This window comes from Limulus polyphemus, unplaced genomic scaffold, assembly GCF_000517525.1.
Source record: "Limulus polyphemus unplaced genomic scaffold, Limulus_polyphemus-2.1.2 Scaffold1657, whole genome shotgun sequence".
In the NCBI taxonomy this organism is placed as follows: domain Eukaryota; kingdom Metazoa; phylum Arthropoda; class Merostomata; order Xiphosura; family Limulidae; genus Limulus; species Limulus polyphemus.
In genome coordinates this window covers 78,224-98,038 of record NW_013667267.1, presented here as the reverse complement: position 1 = coordinate 98,038, position 19,815 = coordinate 78,224, and the positions used below count along the sequence as shown (strand labels likewise).

The window sequence follows — 19,815 nt, the reverse complement described above, 5'->3', positions numbered from 1 at the left end:
CGCCAACAAGTCACAGACACCTACTGTAGAATAATCCTAAGCCCAACAACTACATAGTATATATTTATACTATTAAGAAATATAAGTAAAAGGCATTTATTTCGACAGTTCGCAAAAAAAAACCCAGAACCCATATACATATATAATATTATTTTTTAAAATCTGACAATGTATCACATCATCCAAACAAATATAATTATTTCTGAACATCAACGATTATACATCAACGTGTATAAAATTATTTTGTATACACATTCTTCTTTCTTATTTTATATATTCATTGCTGTTGTTTATAAGCATTTTTTTTAATTTCCGAAATGAAAGTGATATACTATTTAATTATGCAAAATTAGACTTTTAGTTTTAAAGAAGTAACATTAGTTGTTACATATAATGTGTATTTTTAAATTCAAGAATAATGTCATTTTCTCTAGATATTTGTGAATATCATAATGTTAACAAATGGAAATGTGGTGAGCCATTTCTTTTATTTTCTCATCAGGTCGTCTTTTCATAAAATCAAATAAATAACAATTTAATCACACTAAGAAGATGATCTATTATCCTACGCCTGATGCTTACTTTAAGTCTGTCATTACTATGTAGTGACGGTATTTATAATATTCCTCAAAAACCAGAAAAACATAGGTATTTCAAAATAACTGTAAAGCATTTGAGATGATTTCTTAAAACTGACAGTTATATCCTCAAATCTTAATTCAGTTATAAAACGGTTAAAAGTTTTAAAAATAATATCTAATCTCGATTATCATTAATATATTGTGATGTAAAATTATTTTTTATGTTTGTGTCCATAAAACAAATTAAAGAAAACGGCCATTACTGGACTGTTTTCAAAGGAAACAACTAACATCGCAATACACGAACCATTAAATACATATTTTTGTAATTGAAATTTGTGTTTTTTCTATGTTCTCCATAACATACGAAAAGCACTAATACATACAGTGGTGGCAGACAAATATTAGAAACACCGAGTATTTCAACTTTCCTTAATAGAACTGCTTCATTATTTTATAATATGGCATCTATAAGTTCCTAAAAGGTATGCTGAAGAACTAAGCTTGATTCTGAGAAGGCACAACTTGACGTAAAACATGGCGGTCTCGATCACCCGTGATGATCTTCCAACCATTGTTACAGTTTATATTTATGGGGTAATTGTCATAGTCGTTGTTAATGTTTCTTTTGGAAAACCGAGAAGTTGTACAATTGGGGTCACTAAGTCGGTTTCCTAAAATGATGTTTTTGCTTAACAACTAACGTGAAATAGAAGTTATGTCGGTTTAAATGTTACAAATCACTTGTATAAGCAGTAATTGGAAAAACAAATTAATCAGTCAGCTTTGAACCTTGTTCATTTAATACCTGGAAAAGAAGGAGCACATCTTTAAGAAGGTGGTTTTGTCCAGCCCCCATGTATACATACTTGCGAGTTTCTCTTTATATATTTTTTGAAATAAATAATAACTATTAAGTGAAATATAAAATTTGGTCTTACCTTACCAAATGAAAAGTCTTATTTTTGTCTTTCGTTATCTTGATTATGTTTCATAAATTTTCCTATTATATTCATAATAGATCTTTAAAAAATTAAAAGAGAAATTTGAAAACATAAACAATAAAAAAAAAGACTTTTCATTAGTAAGGTAAGACCAACCTTTTATACTTTAAATTAATAGGGTCCACACTTTCCGAACAAATATTCAAAATGTTATTCTCCAAAACGTTATTCTCTTTCAGTTACTTACATCATAAAAACCAATCGATTCTTGTTCCATGTTCCAAAATCTCTCAAAGTTTTTTCATCGCGTATGCTGAATATCCTAGAGTGTGTCAATGCCTGTCGTGAATGGTCTGGATGTAAATCTGCTGAATGGTTTGTCTCAGTCAAATACTGTCAGTTAAAAAAAGCTGACCACACAAAGTACCCATTGTTCTATACCAACTCTCAACACATCTACATGAATATGGATTGTAACAGTAGTAAGTTCTTTACAGTTTGTTACATACATGATCGGAAATATTAAAAAATTAAGAAAATGTTTTTTTTCTTATCCTTTGAAATGAGTTATCAATTTTAAATAACATGGATAATGTGACTATTGTGTTTTTGTTTTAATAAGCACTGAAATCAATTCAAACTGAAATATCGTCGATAAATAAATAAAAAACCCACAAATGTTATAGTCAAACTGTTTGTTCCTTGATTGACAAAATGAATGTCAAACTATTACTGAAATCTAAAATATTACTTAAAAAGTGAGAATGTTTATAAACTCTGAAGAGATTGCTATTTGTTTACGATATTTCTACTAACATCAGCCAAAGAATATTTGTATTCAGTAATATTTTGATTTTAATTATTACTGGATATGTTTTCTCAACTCCCTCTCTCTTTATACGTGTATATATGTACGTGTGTGTGTATATATACATCTTTTATAAATAAGAAAATATTTTAAACTTATATTCAGATTTATTTATACATTTTGTAATTTCGATGTAAAGTAATTTAAAGTTTTTGTCTCATGGATTATATACATTTGTTGTAAGAAAGTGTTCTGTATAAAATGTTGTAAGAACCAGTAAATGATTTAAGTGAATAATATTTCGCCCTAAAAGTTTCCTTAACAGAGTTTCTTTCTTAAGTTTTACAATTCGTATTTTAAAACGGTTTTCGACCTATTTGTCATAGCTAGATCAACTATAAATTTCACCCTTTCATAACTTGTCAGAGTATATTTCTAGTTGTTCTAGTGTCTCTAAGTTGATCTATATACCCTTGTTTTTCAATAACTTCCATAACTTGTCAGAGTATATTTCTAGTTGTTCTAATGTTTCTAAGTTGATCTATATACCTTTGTTTTCAATGTTATTATTCCTGTCTCAGAAATTTTAATAACGATTTTTCAAATGTAGCTAGTAATTAGAGACGTTTATTTATCTTTTTTATGCTATCAGAGATTATTTACTAAAAGCCTTATTTTTTATTTTACTTCTTATATATAAATGAGAGAATGATTAATCCACAAAATGCCAAAGAAGAAAGACCAATGTTCACAGTTTCTACTTATAACTCCATATTTAAGTTTACAAAAAAAAAAGACAAATATTTCCTGTAACAGTGGAACACACATCTTTAAGAACATAATCTGAGCAAAATATATCAAAATATAAGATTTTTATATAACCACAGTGCTTTGATATCTGTTACACTCAAAAGTATAATGTCTTTTGCTCCATCTATTTATCTTTTATCATATTTCATCTTTTTGTGTAAGGAATTGTCAGGTAAAAGCTAACATATTTAGGTATAAATATATATTTTATGATGGAGCATTTTGAAATGAAAACTAAATTGCATGGCTATTGTCAAGATTTACGATCGTCAGAAGTAGCATGACCTGGAGGTGGTAACATAGACTTTAACGACGTGGTAAGGCTCCAAAATCATTTTATAATAAATACTCAATATTTGTAGTTATATATGATAAAATACATTTTCAAATAAACTTCTATTGTATTACATCGTGATGATGTTGATCTGTATTATATATGTTTGTATGCATATGTATAAATTCATTAATATCATAGATACATGCTTAATTATTATTGATAAATGATAGAAAAATCAGTGAGTTTAATTTGATCGTTCTCATTACAATAAATATTTGCAAACGTTTTACGTTGAATTATTATTATGATTTTCATTCTTATTTTATATTTAAAGAGTTATCTGCTGAAATTATGGAACCATCAACGTTTCTTTCTAACTATTTGATAATAAATCCTGATACTCCGGTATTAAACACTTTAAACACCTCTGATGTAAAGGAGTGTAGGGATGAATGTGGGAAGAGTGACAAGTGTGAGGCCTTTAGCCTAACACTTTCCGACAAGCTGTGTGAGCTGTTTCCAACTCTTGGCAGAGATTTCAATGCTTCTGGTAAAATAAGACCAGTTTATGAGAAGGTAAATATATTGCATGTCCTACATAATTAAGCTAAATTTCATATTTTTCCAGTTTGGAGTTATTGTAGTTCGAACCAAATTATGTTTGACTCTAACAGTTACAAAATGTAAGATAAAAATATTACAATATGAAGAGATGTAAATTATATATTAACCTTCGGTTAAGTTCCAGCAATAGATTCGTTTTTTATTGTACCTACTAAAAATCACAGATTCAATCCGTATCCACTCCAATCCGTGGCATGAATAGAAAAAAAAAATTACAATCTCCATTGGAAAGAATTCTACGAAACGTCTTGATTCAAGATTTCAAATACAAAAACCAATACTTCGATTATCCTTCTCAACTAAACAGTGTAAGTATTTAGGGCTGTACTCGCCGCCAAAGGGCGCTACATGTGTGTCGACCACAAAGAGGAAGGAAAGGGGGATGATACCATTAAAGACAATGACGCCATAGTTACACAAAATGTCACTAGGAGGCAATGACAGGCGGCCATTATGTCAGCGAGGATGACATCATAGTTCCACGCCGTCACCAGAGGGCGTGTTTCTATGCAAAACGTCATTAAAATAACAGTTTTTAACATAATTAAATATAGACATTGATTATATGTGGAAATATAGTGTCAGCCTTTCTTAAACTCATATAAGATAAATAATAAATGTATCATTTATAAAATGAAATATTTTGTCTTGCATATTAAATAAGCACCAAAATCTTTGAAATAATCACTTGATTTATAATTAAGGAGTCAACCAGTAAGTTTTAACTATTTCATGATATCTTCCCTTTAGGACAATTTAAGTATAAATGGTCGGGAAATGTATAGAGCTAATAAATTAGTGTTAAGCATCCTTTTTCAGGAAGATTTACATATAAATGGTCAGGAAATGTAATTAATCAATGAATTACTGATTCAGACCGACTGTATTAAATATAGTCATGTTGAGAGATGTTGAAACCAATTTGTTTTAGTAAAACAATTTATATGTAGAACACCACCGCCTGTCAGGGTAGCCTAGTAACACGTCCTTTATTTCATGGAACTATTACGTAATTATCCGTCATGCCCGTCTGTCATAGCAGCCTAGCAACGCGCTCTCTGGTGATACTTTGGGGAGTTATGACGTCATGGTAGCCTATCATGGAGGCCTAGCAACGCGCCCTCTGGCGATTCTTTGTGGAACTGTAACGTCATTGTCTTTAATGGTCTCATCCCCATTTGCTCCCTCCTTGATGTCGTCATGGTAGCCTATCATGGAGGCCTAGCAACGAGCCCTCTGGCGATTCTTTGTGGAACTGTAACGTCATTGTCTTTAATGGTCTCATCCCCATTTGCTCCCCCTTGATGTCGACACACATGTAGCGCCCTCTGGCAGCGCGTCTGAGATACAGCCCTAACTACTAGAGAATCACTATTCCACAACAACTGTTTGATACTCTTCTAAGTACCTTAACCATTAGAATAAATCAAACCTCTTTTCTTCAGAATAAACTGCATTAAAACAGTTAAGTAACGATGAATCGACTTATAAACAAATCTCTAAAGATGCCACGAAAGATTTGAAACAAATAATTCTTTAACTGAAAAGTGAGAGTTCTCTACTAGATCACTTATTAATAGAACTACAATCGTTCCATAGTCAATCAGTACTACCCTATGGCCTTTCGAAAGACATTAAAGAGATCTTACCACTCTGATATTCTTCCTCATAAAAAGAATCATTATCATGGTTATTTAACCCGATACTAAAATCGATCTTAAAATAGTTACCTTCCTATCTAAACAGTACGAACGATTTTTAAGAAAAACTGAAAACTAAAGATAGAACTTGGAATAACACATCCATCCTATTGAGTTTTAATGCAGCCAATCGATACCCATCTATTCCTGTATCAGAAGGAGTTGACAATATGCTTGATTTAAATCTTTCACGAGGGAACAACATCAATCCCTATGGCATTTTCTTCTTATGGCCATTTTTTTAAATACTTTTATTCTTCACAATAGTTATTTCATAATTGAAGGTAAAGTATACCAACAATCTAATCAGTAGCTATGGGTAATATAGTAGTGGTAAATTATATCAACAATCTAGGAGAATATCTATGGCAATATAACATCGTTAAAGTGTATCAACAATCTAATAAGTAGCTATAGATAATGTGGTAAATTATATCAACAATCTAGGAGAATATCAATGGCATCGTTACATATTACAATTTAAAATGATCTGAAACTGAGTTAATTGGTAAATTTAAATTTAGTTGTTAAATTGTACTTTGGATTTAGTATATAAATATATGCCGATATATCTCCAATTTATGATATTTGCCAACAAGATTGATAAACACAGATTTCTATTTTTTAAACACAAATACGTTTTAATATACACACAACAATACAATTTACAATAACAGTTATTACAAATAGTTATTACAAACAATGATTTATAAACAGAAGTTTCACAAACTTACAAGCAGTATAAAGTCTTATTTCTAGTCTGGAACTTCTTCGATATCTTATCGAGGGTTTATGATGAGTGAGTTAATTACGAGTTGACATAGGTATAATTCACTTAACAGGGAGCTAGCTAGCTTTGTCCTTCGTTATTCACCAGCCATAAAGCCGAGTTTTCCACCGTTGAAGTTAGGTAATGTTTTCGTAAAAATACTAATGTCCGATGAGAATCCACTGAAGTTGAATAATTTGTAATGTTCGAACTTTGTAAAGGTTCCTGGTCAAATATCTGAAGTTTTCCAATTGATAAGCGTTATAACAATTACAGTTATAGCTTCCAAAATTTATAGCACACTGACTATAGCAAACTAATAATAGATATTCTCTTTTGGCACGTCGCGTTGGTTATACTTATAGGCGTGTGGAGGCTTTCTAGAAAATTCAGATTAGGTAACAATACAAAGCTACATTTAAGCGTTTACGTACATACATATATTGTTGATTCTTGCTCTTGAGAATATTCTACAACTTTGGAGAATAGGCGGGAGTTTCGCAATACAAGCTATGTATGTTTCTAAATATAAATTTAATCTAAACAAACGTTGATGTTAAAATAAAATCTAATAATCAATCCGTCACACAATATAACATCGGTAAAGTGTATCAACAATCTAATCAGTAGCTATGTGTAATATAGTAGTAGTAAATTATATCAACAATCTAAGAGAATATCTACAGCAATATAACATCGGTAAAGTATGTCTATAATGTAATAGAGTTGCTATGGGTAATATACCAGCTTCAATTTTCACCGTATTTTTCATGCACTATTCCGAAACTAGAGCGTTTAAAAGCAGTCGACTCACTACCAGAAATATGGTATGAATATATCGACGATATCTTTGGTAACCGGAGGATTGGTTAAAACACTGAAAATACACACCTTCTTAATAATTTTCACTCCAACATCAAGTTTTTAGAACCCTCGGGACAAAACAATAACTTAACATCTCAGACTTAAGTCTTTCAATAATAACACAATACAGAAACACAAACCACTAAAACAAAAAAATACTTTTGCACTTTGATGTTCAGCATCAAAAAATAAATAAAAAACGCGGAGAGCGGAGTTATAATTGGAGAACTAAATGGTATAGACGGAATGTACAGCAAAATACGTTATCTACGACGAGAACGTGAAACCTGCGGAAGGTGAAACAGAACAAACCCCACACAGCCACGTCTTATACAAATGCCCCCCAGTGGCACAGCGGTATGTCTGCGGACTTACAACGCTAGATAGCCCATTGTGTAGCTTTGTGCTTAATTATAAACAAACAAACTTATACAAATGGTTTGTTTGTTTGGTAGTTAATCACAAAGCTACACGTTGGGCTATCTGTGCTCTTCCCACCACGGCTATCGAAAGCCGGTTTCTAGCGTTGTAACTCCGTAGATATACTTCTGTTCCACTGGGGAGCATGGAAATGGAAACCAAGAATGTTCTCTAGCTGAACATTATTAAACAACGACTTATAATGTATATAATTACACTTCTTCTAACATTTTTTATCTAACTTATACTATTCCATATGCCAGTGTATGAAAATTACAGCTTAGCATAATTTAATGTTTATTTATCAGTTATTTATTTTGCTTATTTTATTATAATGTAACTCATATACCAGCTTGAAAGGAAACATGTTTGATTACAGATCGCAGAAAATGATAATATATTTTAAACATTTTTCACGTACGTACCAAACACGAACCACCCTGTGGCTCAACGGTAAGTTTGCATCGTTATGAGGCCTTATAACGATAAAATTCTGGTTTCAATACTCGTGGTAGCCATAGCACGCATAGCCCACTGTGGAGCTTTGTGCTTAATTACAAACAAACAAAGCTAATTTACCAGTCTGAGGAATTTAATGACTTTTAAAAACAATTTTCTTCCACTTTCTAAACATTATTTTTTTACCTGATTTTAAAGATAAATATGAGCCACTAATTTTCATAGCATTTGAAATTACTGGTATTTTTTCACCGTTTTTAAGTTAGTTAGTTTTTGATAGAAATATTTTTTTTTAATATTACAGCTCTGGACATGTGATTCGAAGCCTTGCCAAAACGGAGGAATCTGCGAACGTGTAGACGATTTTACTTACGTCGACAAAAGACTTCGTGAGTACAAATGTTTGTGTCCACCAGAACACACGGGTTTTCACTGTGAGAAAGGTAGGCAAACAGATTTTCATAAATTAGGTATTAAATCAATATCATCAAAATTTTTTAAATCTTTAGAGTACAAGTCAATGTTACCAGTAACTCAATTAACTAATTCTGTGTCTTAAAAGCGTTTATTTTGTTCAGATAGAATAAGATAAATTTGAAGAATTGAGTTTTTGATATTTCAGAATACATCAGGAAGCGATTAACTATCTTGCTGTATGAAAAAAGAGCAACAGCTTACGTTAGAAAGCGATTAACTATCTTGATGTATGAAATAAAATAACATTCTGAAACATTTTAAATTAGCTGTTGTCTTGAGACAGAGAAATTATGTTAAAACGAATCAACTGTATCTTTCTTTCTTTGAACAACACCTGCTAAAACACGTGTAAAAATATCAATCACATTTTGTAAACATGAATTTTACAAAATGAACAATTCTATCACACTGTTCAAATTTATTCATCGAATTGTAACAATGCCATTCGTTATTCTAGCGACATACAAATAACTACAGTTGATGCTTCTTAGAATTCAAGTTGGTGTCATTGAATTATTTCGTTTTATCTCGTAAGTTATATTTACATATCCTAGCAGAAATGCTCACCCTCCTGGCAGGTATAACTGCTAGTTCCTGCGGAGGCCTCCGGTCTTTTCTGGAATTGTCTGACAGTTCTACAACAATGTACTCATACTCACCATCCATGAGAAAAAGGATTTTTATTGAAGTTATCATCACAGCATTACATCACAGAGTAGATTTTATTGAAGTATTTCTTTGTAGACACAGTTATCAATGAAAGTGCCTTCCTTTTCTGTTGCAACACTCATGAGATTTTCGCTAAAGGAAAACAAATAATTTGTTTACAATTTGTTTTTTAATTTTTTATATTTGAAAATGACTAATTTTTGTAATTTTAATTGATTAACTCGGAAACATATCACTTATGTGGAAATTTCAATTGTTTTATTTATTGCTCAGCTATAAAAATACTGCCTAGTTATAAAATATCATCCACTTGTGATTGGACGTTTTGGACGTATACATCGCAAGCTCCATTATAATAACGCATGCGAATATGTTTCTATATAACGTAACTATATGCTTTATACAATAATCGTTGAAGTGAAATGTGTTGATGTTTTCACATTATCTGATTGATTTTGTAGAGTCTCCAATGAATATATGTTCAACATACGTTGATGTTATTATTGGCTTATGTGGATGTATAACTAATCATTATTCACAGATTAATACATAGAACATTACATAGAACAGCAAATTAATTTAAACCAACTTCAATAGAAATCATAGCGGAAGAAAGGAAAAGGATTGGGTAGGAATTAAGAATGACAAAGTTACGAAAGGCCCTTGCAAATTCCAAAGTGTTTTGTTGTTTTTTACTGAAATTAAGCCCTATTGATTGAAATGGTTAAATGAAACATTCAAAGCTGATTCTGGTATAATATAACGTTGTTTATACATAGAATCCTACATTATTGCGTAACAATAATGTAACCAACCACGCCAATGGATATATATGTAACACCGTCTATTTGTCATTATCTTTGAATTTGTACATGAATGTACAAAGTCGGCATTAAGAATTGATTTTTCTTAACACAAACCTTCAATAAAGACACCTTAAATCATATTGCTAATAATAAAGTTAACATTTCAACTTATAAACTTGGTATTATGTGTGTACAAATTAATAACTGTGCTTGGTTAATTCAATACACAGATGATTAGCAATGCGTGGTTTGATTGTTTTTTAATGCTGGTACTGTTTGATTTGCCCGGTATAATACATACATGTGACTCAGCGATAAGCTTAAAGGATAACACTAAAATTAGGAGTTTGATTCCTGCGGTAAACACTTCATAATAACCCCACTATACAGCTTTGTACTTAAGAATAAAAACAAACACAAATGTAATTATTTTGAGAAACAACCAGAAAATTACTTTTGTTTTCTAATTTAATGGGATTCGTGGTCGAGGATGATTAATATATTTCGAAATATCGTTTGACATAATTTTGTGTAAAAGTTAAATTAATACATTAACTTCTCATCAACTTGTGAACTCACGAACCATCTTATATTGTCTTTACGATCTTAGAAATGACAACGAAAGAAGCAGAAGCAGTAAAGTTTCACCGGCTTAATTTTCAAATTAAACCAGATGCTCCAATACTGAAATCTTTGAAGATCTCCAGTGTAAAGGAATGCGAGGATGAATGTGTGAAGACGGTCCAATGTAAAGCTTTTAACGTGAAACTCTCGTCCCATCAGTGTGAGCTATTACCATGTTTAGATGGTAATTCCAGTACATTTCAATATGATCGAGAAAACGATCTTTATTTGAAAGTAGGTGTGCTCTCTAACCCTCTTATCATTATCATAGTTGGATTTTCTTTTTAGGAGATCACATATATATCTTTTAGCCATTTTATATGCTTGGTCTTTTAGAAAACACGTATAGTATTATCGCTCTAGAAATGCTTTACGAGATGAAGAATTATTGAACCAATCTGTAACGTACCAACAGATTCTAAATAAATTACAAGTTATGTAGAAAGCTGTAATATTAAAGTCAAGAGAACTAAATATTGTCAGGAGTATTAATCAAGTGAGAATCATCATTTCAAAATCTATTTTAGCAAGATACACTTCTTAACTTTTGTACTACTGTTTCTAGAATAAGATATTGCCGAATGTTTATGCTAGTTGTAGGAAGATTCTAGTACAGCTCAAAATGATCCAAACAACGATCTTTATTTTAAAGTAAATTTGCTTTATTTCATATAATGTTTTTTTTTCCTATTGATTTTCTGTTTAACATCTACAGTTATATCGTTGCCTTCTCTAAAGTAACTGGTTGGTGTGTATTATAAGAGTAATACGTTATCAATAGGAATAAAAGCTTATTTTAATGAGATGTGTGACATTGTGTTATAACATGATGTGAAAAAATGAGAGATCACCAGTTTAAGTCTCGAGCAAGATTTAATATTTCTGTACCATATTAAATGACTGAGTAATGACATGAATGTACTTATATATATTCATTATGTGATTTTAAATTATAAATAAAACCAGGTTCTTTCAGTGGAGAGATAAAGATAAAAATGGTTTTTAAAAACTTCAAAGGATGCATGTAGAATTTAATTCCTAAAGTTATAAGAAATATTGATTTATTTTCAGTTTATTTATGAATTAAATATTCTTATATGAAGAAACTCCTGTTTAATATTGTTTTTTACAGACGTTTTAGAGAAACAATAATTGATGGAAACAATAAGGGTTGTAGAATGGTAAATGTTTGTCGTAGAGATATTAGTTGTATATTAAAAATGAAACCATGGTTTTCTTCTGATGTTTCTACATAGAAACTTGAATATAAATATGTTAGTGAAATCAGAGGAAAACTTCCAACAGGATGTGTTATTGATGCAAGCATCTTCTTTAGAAGAAAGTTAAGTTTGAGAAAAACACAAAGAAATAAAAAACTATTATCAATAATAAAAAAGGAGTTTTGAACTCTGCTAACTCGAAGTGGTTTTAGGCAAAATATGGATGAGATATGTTTCATCTTACAAATTTCACGTTAAAAGGAAATTAATACATAAAAAGACGTCACAAATACGTAATTTACAGAAATGTAGGCACTTCTGGTAGTGTTTCTGTTCTAGACTTCTAGGAAATCTCATTATAAGTGTATTAATGCTTTTACAAAAAGCTGGATAGATGAAGTGAACTAACACAAGGCCTTTATTATTCGTCAAAATATTTATGGAAATATCATTGTAAAGCAGTTGTGAAAAGTAGCATAGTAATACATATGTAGAAAGACCTATAACGGTGATTTGTTCAATTACTTATTACGTTTGTGTATTTTTTTTTTACAAACATTTGTAATAACAAATTCATAGTTTAAAGTGGGGGAAATATTTTATGGTATTGTACGGATTCTAGCCTCACCCGCCAGCTACGAAATCTAAAGCTCTACCACAAGCACACCCGTGCGTCAATGTTTATATTCATATATGTATTGTTTTACTTATAAAATGTGTTTCGATACGGTATAAGATTTTCTAGTTATTTATGGAATTGCTTTGATATCTAAGTATTCGATGAATTAAAGTATAATTAATTAAGATTTAGAAAATCTTATAAGCAATACAGGTGTGGACACGTGATTTGAAACCTTGTCAAAAAAGGAGGAACATGCGAACATGTAGAAAACTTCGGAACCTTTGGCGATTAGCCTCCGGTACTAGCTCGTATGCTTTGAGAATAGCTGCTTTAACTTTATCATAATTCGTACAATCTTCCAGAGAGAGTGACATAAGCTTCTTGTGCTTTACCAGTTAAAACACTTTGTAATAATAATGACCATTTTTCGGTGGGATATTCCATAGTTTGGGCAACCTTCTCAAAATGTTGGAAATATTTATCAACTTTATTTTCATTCAACGGTAGTATTTTAACATATCGATTAAGTTCAAAATTCTCATTTTGCCTTGGTCGTTCGGAGTTGTACCTAATTTCTATTTCTTTCAGCCAATTTTCTTTTTCGGCCCGGAGACGTTTGTTTTCTCTTTCAACTTCGATACGAGCTTGTTCTTTCTCGGCTTAGATACGAGCTTTTTCAAGCTCGATTTGTTTGAGTTTTAGCTGGATCTCCAACTTATATTTATCACTCAACCCTGATTAGCTCGTGGGGACACTAAAGTATTCCCCTAATGCTTCCTCAGACAATGTGTTTCGATACGGTATAAGAGTTTATATTTATCTATGGAATTGCTTTGATATCTAAGTATTCCATGAATTAAAGTAAAATTAATTAATTTCAATTTGAATGCATTTTTAAAAAATCTTATAAACATTAAAGGTGTGGACATGTGATTCGAAACCTTGTCAAAATGGAGGAACTTGTGAACGTGTAGAAAATGCCACTTTCATCAACGGTATACCTCGTGAATACAAGTGTTTGTGTTTGCCTGAAAATTGTGGGTTACACTGTGAGGAAGGTAAGAAGAATTTCAAATAAGGATGAAAAGAATGCCTTTAAGATCTAGCAGCTTTAAACGGACAATTATAGAATGATTTTCTATTTAAACTGCAACATATTCATAGAATCTCTCAAACATAACTTTGATCATTCATAGTTTGTGTTTTTGTTTGTTCAATTTATTCCAAACCCAGCCATGACTAATTACAAAGTGACAGACTAGCAATAGAGTTTGTGGCTCGAAACAGAGCTGGTTTTTATCTAAAACAAAATCTAGATTTTAAATTTTATTTAAACTTTACAGGGATAAACAATGCCATTACTTTTGTTCTTTTTTTGTGCAAAGTTTCCCGGAACTGTGAAGAGCAGTTTTCTTGCAAAGTGCTTGTAAAATTTTAAATCGCTTGTGCCAGTTGGTGGAACTCAGACTGTCTTCCTTAATGCACAGAAAAAATGCGGCAGCTGGACATCTAGTTGCCACACCTAAGTGTAGCTTAGATGCCATGCTTGTCAAAATGATGTAACCAAACCAACACCAACACATGAACATACCTTAACCTGTTCAAACATCTTCCAAGTGGGCTAATTGTAGTGCAGTGGTGAACTGTAGTAGGAGGCAAGAGTATAAAACAAACCACGAAACAAAAAGGCTTAGATCACTTCAGTACTATTGCTCTGAACCTCATGTAAAAAGTATTAGACGTAAATATTACCTATTTTATGAACAGTATGAGATAAACTGTAGTTTTCAAAAAAGTTATGATATCTAAACCAAAAACAACTTGGCTGTAATAAACAAAGCATAGCCTAGAAAAAAGTTATTTCTTATACAAACAGTGACTAAAATTGATTTAAAATTGTTTTGCTATCATGTTTGTCAGTTTCATTAACGATAGCACAAGTATGAGTTACTTGTCATTTGGTCGAATTCTGTATGATTATGTTTATGTTAATATTGACAAAAAAGCGGCTAAATTACAAGTAACTCATTCATTAATAAAACTGGCATAACAAAATAATTTTAAACCAATTATAGGGTTTATTTTTTAGCAAGCAATTTTAAACTATGTATCCAATAATAATAATTGCCTTGGCCGCATTCTAATATTAATTCTTCTAGTCGCTATTTGTATAACAAATCACTTTTTTCTTGGCCACACTTTTTTTTTACAGTCAAGCTGTTTTGGGTTTAATTATCTATTAACAAAGGCAAGCATGTGCACTGTACAATAGGCTTCACTGTTAATAGACTTTTAACTTACTGATTTGACCTTAATTCTAATTTTTTTTTCTCCCAGACTGAAAAAGCAAAGCATTATGTAATATATTTTATAATGTCTTCCACCTCAGTGTACTTACACTACCTATATCTTTGACGACTGTTCCAATATTAATTGAGGTCATATCCTCAAGGCATCTATCTTCTAACCTGCAAGTAGTAAAAAATGATGATTCTACTTTAATTTGTTCTATCATACAACAATCTCTCCCACGAGAAAGCACACATGACATCATAGAGGAATAACCCAGAACAATAGGTAGCTAGAGCAAACCTACACATTCTTGTATGTGTAAAATATTTTGAAAATGTTTTGAGAACATGAACTTTTCACCTTAGGCATAAAACGAGAAATATGCTTTAAATATCACACATTTCCCCTCTTCTTCACCTCCACCTTCAGTTGTATCTAACTTTAAATGGTTATATTTAATTGAACAAATTAAATCTGCATATTGTCTATGAAACTGCTGTCAGTTGCTCTCATTTCTGTGAAAAAACGTATACAACACTGCATATAAACACAACACTATACAAGCAACACACCTCCTTAACAAAGATACAATTTATATTTCAACTTAAAAATCACAGTATTACAAAGACATCGTTCAACAATTAAGTTAGATTTCATGACTGAATTTGTAATACCTATTCAAAATATTCTAACAATTATCGTATTTAACAATACATAAAAAAGGCTCTTTAATACAAAAGAATAAAAAAAAATTTAATGTTACTATAAGAATACAAAAATCACGGATATCAAGTTATCCTTAAGCAATTGTAAAGCCATTGTTTAATATGCATGTACAGAAACATTTGATGATAATACTGGAGTTGTTGACAAACCAGGGTATTATTTAATCTCTATCAGAACACCCTTGAAAAGTTACGTTGCGGAACATATGGGGTCCAACTGGACCCCAGCACAAAATTACCATTATAGTAAGCTCTGGATTTGAGATCCAAAAACCAATTGCATTACAACTTTTATTAGGGTTAGCATGCAATGTGAACAATTTAAAAGGCTACAACAACGAAGCGCAACCTAATCTTGTTATCAACAGGTCAGATCGACCACTAAACCGTACTGAACTACAACTTCTGAACAAAGGCCTCAATTTTGCCGTCAGTCACAAGACAATTCCCTGCCTAATATAATCATACTAATACTATAATCATGAACAACATCGAAAAATTAATTAACAACATCCTTTCAGACAATAAAAAATTTAATCCCATCCCAAACAACAAACATACATGAAAAACAACTGAGTTGATTTCTGTGCCATCAGACTGTTCAAACCATCATTTATATACATTAGATTGATTATAGAAAGCAGCATGAAGCAGTACTGTGATTCGAACGTGACAGAATTTTCACAACACCTATTGCAATGGAATCTACACTACAGGGTTATATCAACGGTATTTTGAGGTTTCAAAACCGTTTTGAAATAACTTTATACAACAATGGGCTAAACGGCAAGTCAGATACTCCTAAAAGTCATCCCTAATTTTAAGTTACTGACCAAAGGAAGAGTAGCAACTCAGCAGCATTGTTGCTACAAGGGCTTTATCCGACTCTTCGAACCAACTTACGGGATTGATAGTTACTCCTTATATAACACTCACAACTGAAAGTGTAAGCGTGTTCAGTTACATCATGTCTTTGATTCTATATCTTTCAATGGGCAGTTTTGTATGTGAATCGCTAGGCCACGTTCGTCTTTCGGAATGTGGAAATATAACGTTGGTTTTAAGAAGAGGTTCGGTTCCTCGTGGTGAACACAGCAGATAATCCATTGTAGTTTTGCTCTAAAAGAAACAAACAACCACTAAGACGAAAATACAGATAAGAAATGCTTGGTTATCTAATGTTATTTTAAATGATATATATATGTATTAACTTTTAGACCTTCTGCTATTGATTCTAGGCTTAAAAGGAGATTTAAGGATGTAAATGTTATGTCCTACATAGGGCTAGCAAATACCTTAAATTTGTTTTGCAGTTTTGTCACCAGAGTGTTTTCTCTATTCTAAAACACAATAATTATATTTAAAATTGTACTCAAGTTTTTATAATTCCGTATGTTAAATCCTGAGTGTCATCAAATGTCTCAGGAACACAAGAATAATATATTCTATTTGTTGTAATAATGAAACGATTACAAAATGTATGAAAAGCATAGCATGAACATATAAAAACATGTTTTGTTAAATATCTTTCTCTCGTAAAGTTAAACACTTCTCTTTAAAACATCCTTCTTTCCAGATGCTTACAAAATCGAAAGCTATTGGGATATTACAGATGAAGACGTAAAGGCTGATATATCAGTATGTGCCAAGCAGTGCCAGGAAGATTCACAATGTACATCTGCTGTTTATATTAAGCATCACAAGTGTTATACTGATAATGCTGAACCAAGAGAGCTTGCCGTACTTAATGATCAAGAAACTGTCTACATCCATCTTAATAATCGTTGTAATACACAGGAATAATCTTAGAACACCACGCCTTATTTACTATGTTGAAACAGCTACTTTTCCTGATAATTATACACAAATCTCCATCCCACATTCAAAGAGACACTTCACTACTGATTCAGACGCCTATGATATATTCATCCGTAGATATAGAATATAACCCAATAACTATTATTTAAACATACATATCAAAATACGTGGTGTAATTTCAATAATTCAATTTTTGTATTATTTAAACAAACCAAATTGTAAAATATGGAAATATCTTTAATAGTATTTCCTAGCTGTGTCTAAACTATTAAAACGAAACAAGAAGACTAAATATATATTTTACGTTTCTTTCAGCAAATTTCAAGTTTAAACCTTTGATTCGAAATTCACATTTTGGGTGAACAGGTTTCAACTACATAATTTCCCCAAAAAATGTATAATTAAAGATATGAGATAATCACTTAAATTTATTTCTGTTGACAAAGAATTTTCAAGAATGGTTATAATTAGTTGTGTTTTTTAGTATCGAAGTACGAGCTATATTTAAACTAGATGTTTTTTATTTCCCACAATACATTTTTTCTATCATGTTTCCTGGCCAACCTAGCAAGCTAAGAACTTTGCAACTATCTTTTAAAAATATTCAAAAAATTTCTTATGAAGTTTTATAGTTCAGCTCGAAAAACGCTGTCCTCTCACAATTTCTTGATTTTATCTAATAGTAAAATTAGTTATGAACGTTTTGTTTAAATTCATAAAGACATTTAATGATAATTTTCAATCTTTGAAGCTTCTTTTGAAACCGATGCTGTATTCAGTTTTCACCTAAGCGTGTGGTTATACAAATGGTGTGAGAGCTGTAGTAATGCACACATTGTAGTGTAAGTTTTGAATTGGTGTTATATTGTTAGCTGTTGTTAGATGGATGTGTCCTAACTCTAAGTATATAAATTTGTTTATAGGCTTAAAATTGAAACAACTCAATTTTCAATACAGTTGAAGTAGCTAAACGAACTAAACTGTGTGTTATATTACTGAGTTAACAAGTTAATTTTCTTTATTGTGATTCGGTTATATAATACTTTTACCCAAGCCTGTCAAATATTTTATCAAAACGATAAGACTGCGGTTTGAAAATCTAATTTTCTTGCTTTTTTCTGGGATTAAATATTTTCGCTGTTGTTGCATGCACTCGGTGTGTTTGTTTCATATATTTCTTAAACAGATTGTTTAGATTGAGCCTGAACGCCACCTACTGATAGATCATACGTTTATTAGTCAAATGTAATGTTACTTGTATATCTCAAACAAACTTTTTTTTTAATTATCAAAACAAACTAAGACGTACTTTTCTGTTTCGAATAGAACTGTTTGGGTAAAACATCGCCTCTTTTAAAAGAGACATGCCAAACTTAAAGTACAATTCACACTATTAACTGGTTGATACAAAAATGATAAATTGGACAAAGAAATTAAATAGTGTACATACCTCTAAAATTAAGTATACAAATTTGCCTCATTATTTCAATATTACGAGCTGACATTTATAATTGTCACTATCTCACTGTATTCAAACATCGCTATAAACACGTTGTTTTAATGTATAGAGAAGAAACAAAACCACAGTGTGTTCTGTTGGTTGGTTGTTTTTTCGCACCTTGCTTCACAAGGGTTATCTACGCTAATCGTCTCTGATCTAAACCGATATACTAAAGAACAGGTAGATAGTCAATAGTACTCATTGCCAACTTTTCGGTTACTCTAATCAAGTAATGGAACTTATAACGCAGTCATTGTTGGAAAGTGCTGGATATAAACCTTGGACCTTCAGATTCAATGTACAGCACATTAACCAGTAGACCACTAATATGTAAGCTTTATGTTTATTCTAGAGCCAAATTTGAGCTGTGTTGCTTACAACAACAAATTATTATTTAATTTACAATTATTCTCAAATAGACTGAATGACATCAAATGTCTCAGGACATATTACAAACATTTCTTCAGGCTATGGATCTAAATTTCCATGATGAAAATATCCCTTGTTATTAAGGGAAGTGTACGAAAGAAATATGAATCAACTTGGGACATTGCACGATTCAGAATGCGAACTGCACAAGTTGTACTTCAGTGCTGTAAGCCTATTGTAACAGTAACTCGCATCTGTTTCATATATACACAGATTTCTATCTGTATATGTATAAATATAAAAATCTAATATCTGTATAATCTAATCCGGTTTAAGAAGTAAGTAAGTAGTAATTCTTAACACATACGTATACACCCATTGTTAAAAAATAAATATTACAGTTAAGCCATAGTCAATGTGTCAGCCAATCATACGC

General features: G+C 31.2%; 1 protein-coding gene across 1 annotated transcript in view; it reads left to right on the top strand.

Moving 5' to 3' along the window:
- LOC111087028 (protein jagged-1-like) overlaps positions 1-18,659 on the top strand; it is a 32,226-nt gene extending 13,567 nt beyond the window's left edge. The window contains exons 6-11 of the mRNA XM_022392180.1: positions 1,765-2,007; positions 3,755-3,996; positions 8,561-8,699; positions 10,819-11,066; positions 13,594-13,732; positions 17,268-18,659. Coding sequence (XP_022247888.1) covers positions 1,765-2,007; positions 3,755-3,996; positions 8,561-8,699; positions 10,819-11,066; positions 13,594-13,732; positions 17,268-17,494 — 1,238 coding nt within the window. The 3' untranslated portion in view covers positions 17,495-18,659. The remainder of the gene's footprint in view (positions 1-1,764; positions 2,008-3,754; positions 3,997-8,560; positions 8,700-10,818; positions 11,067-13,593; positions 13,733-17,267) is intronic.
- The last annotated feature ends 1,156 nt before the right edge of the window (positions 18,660-19,815 follow it).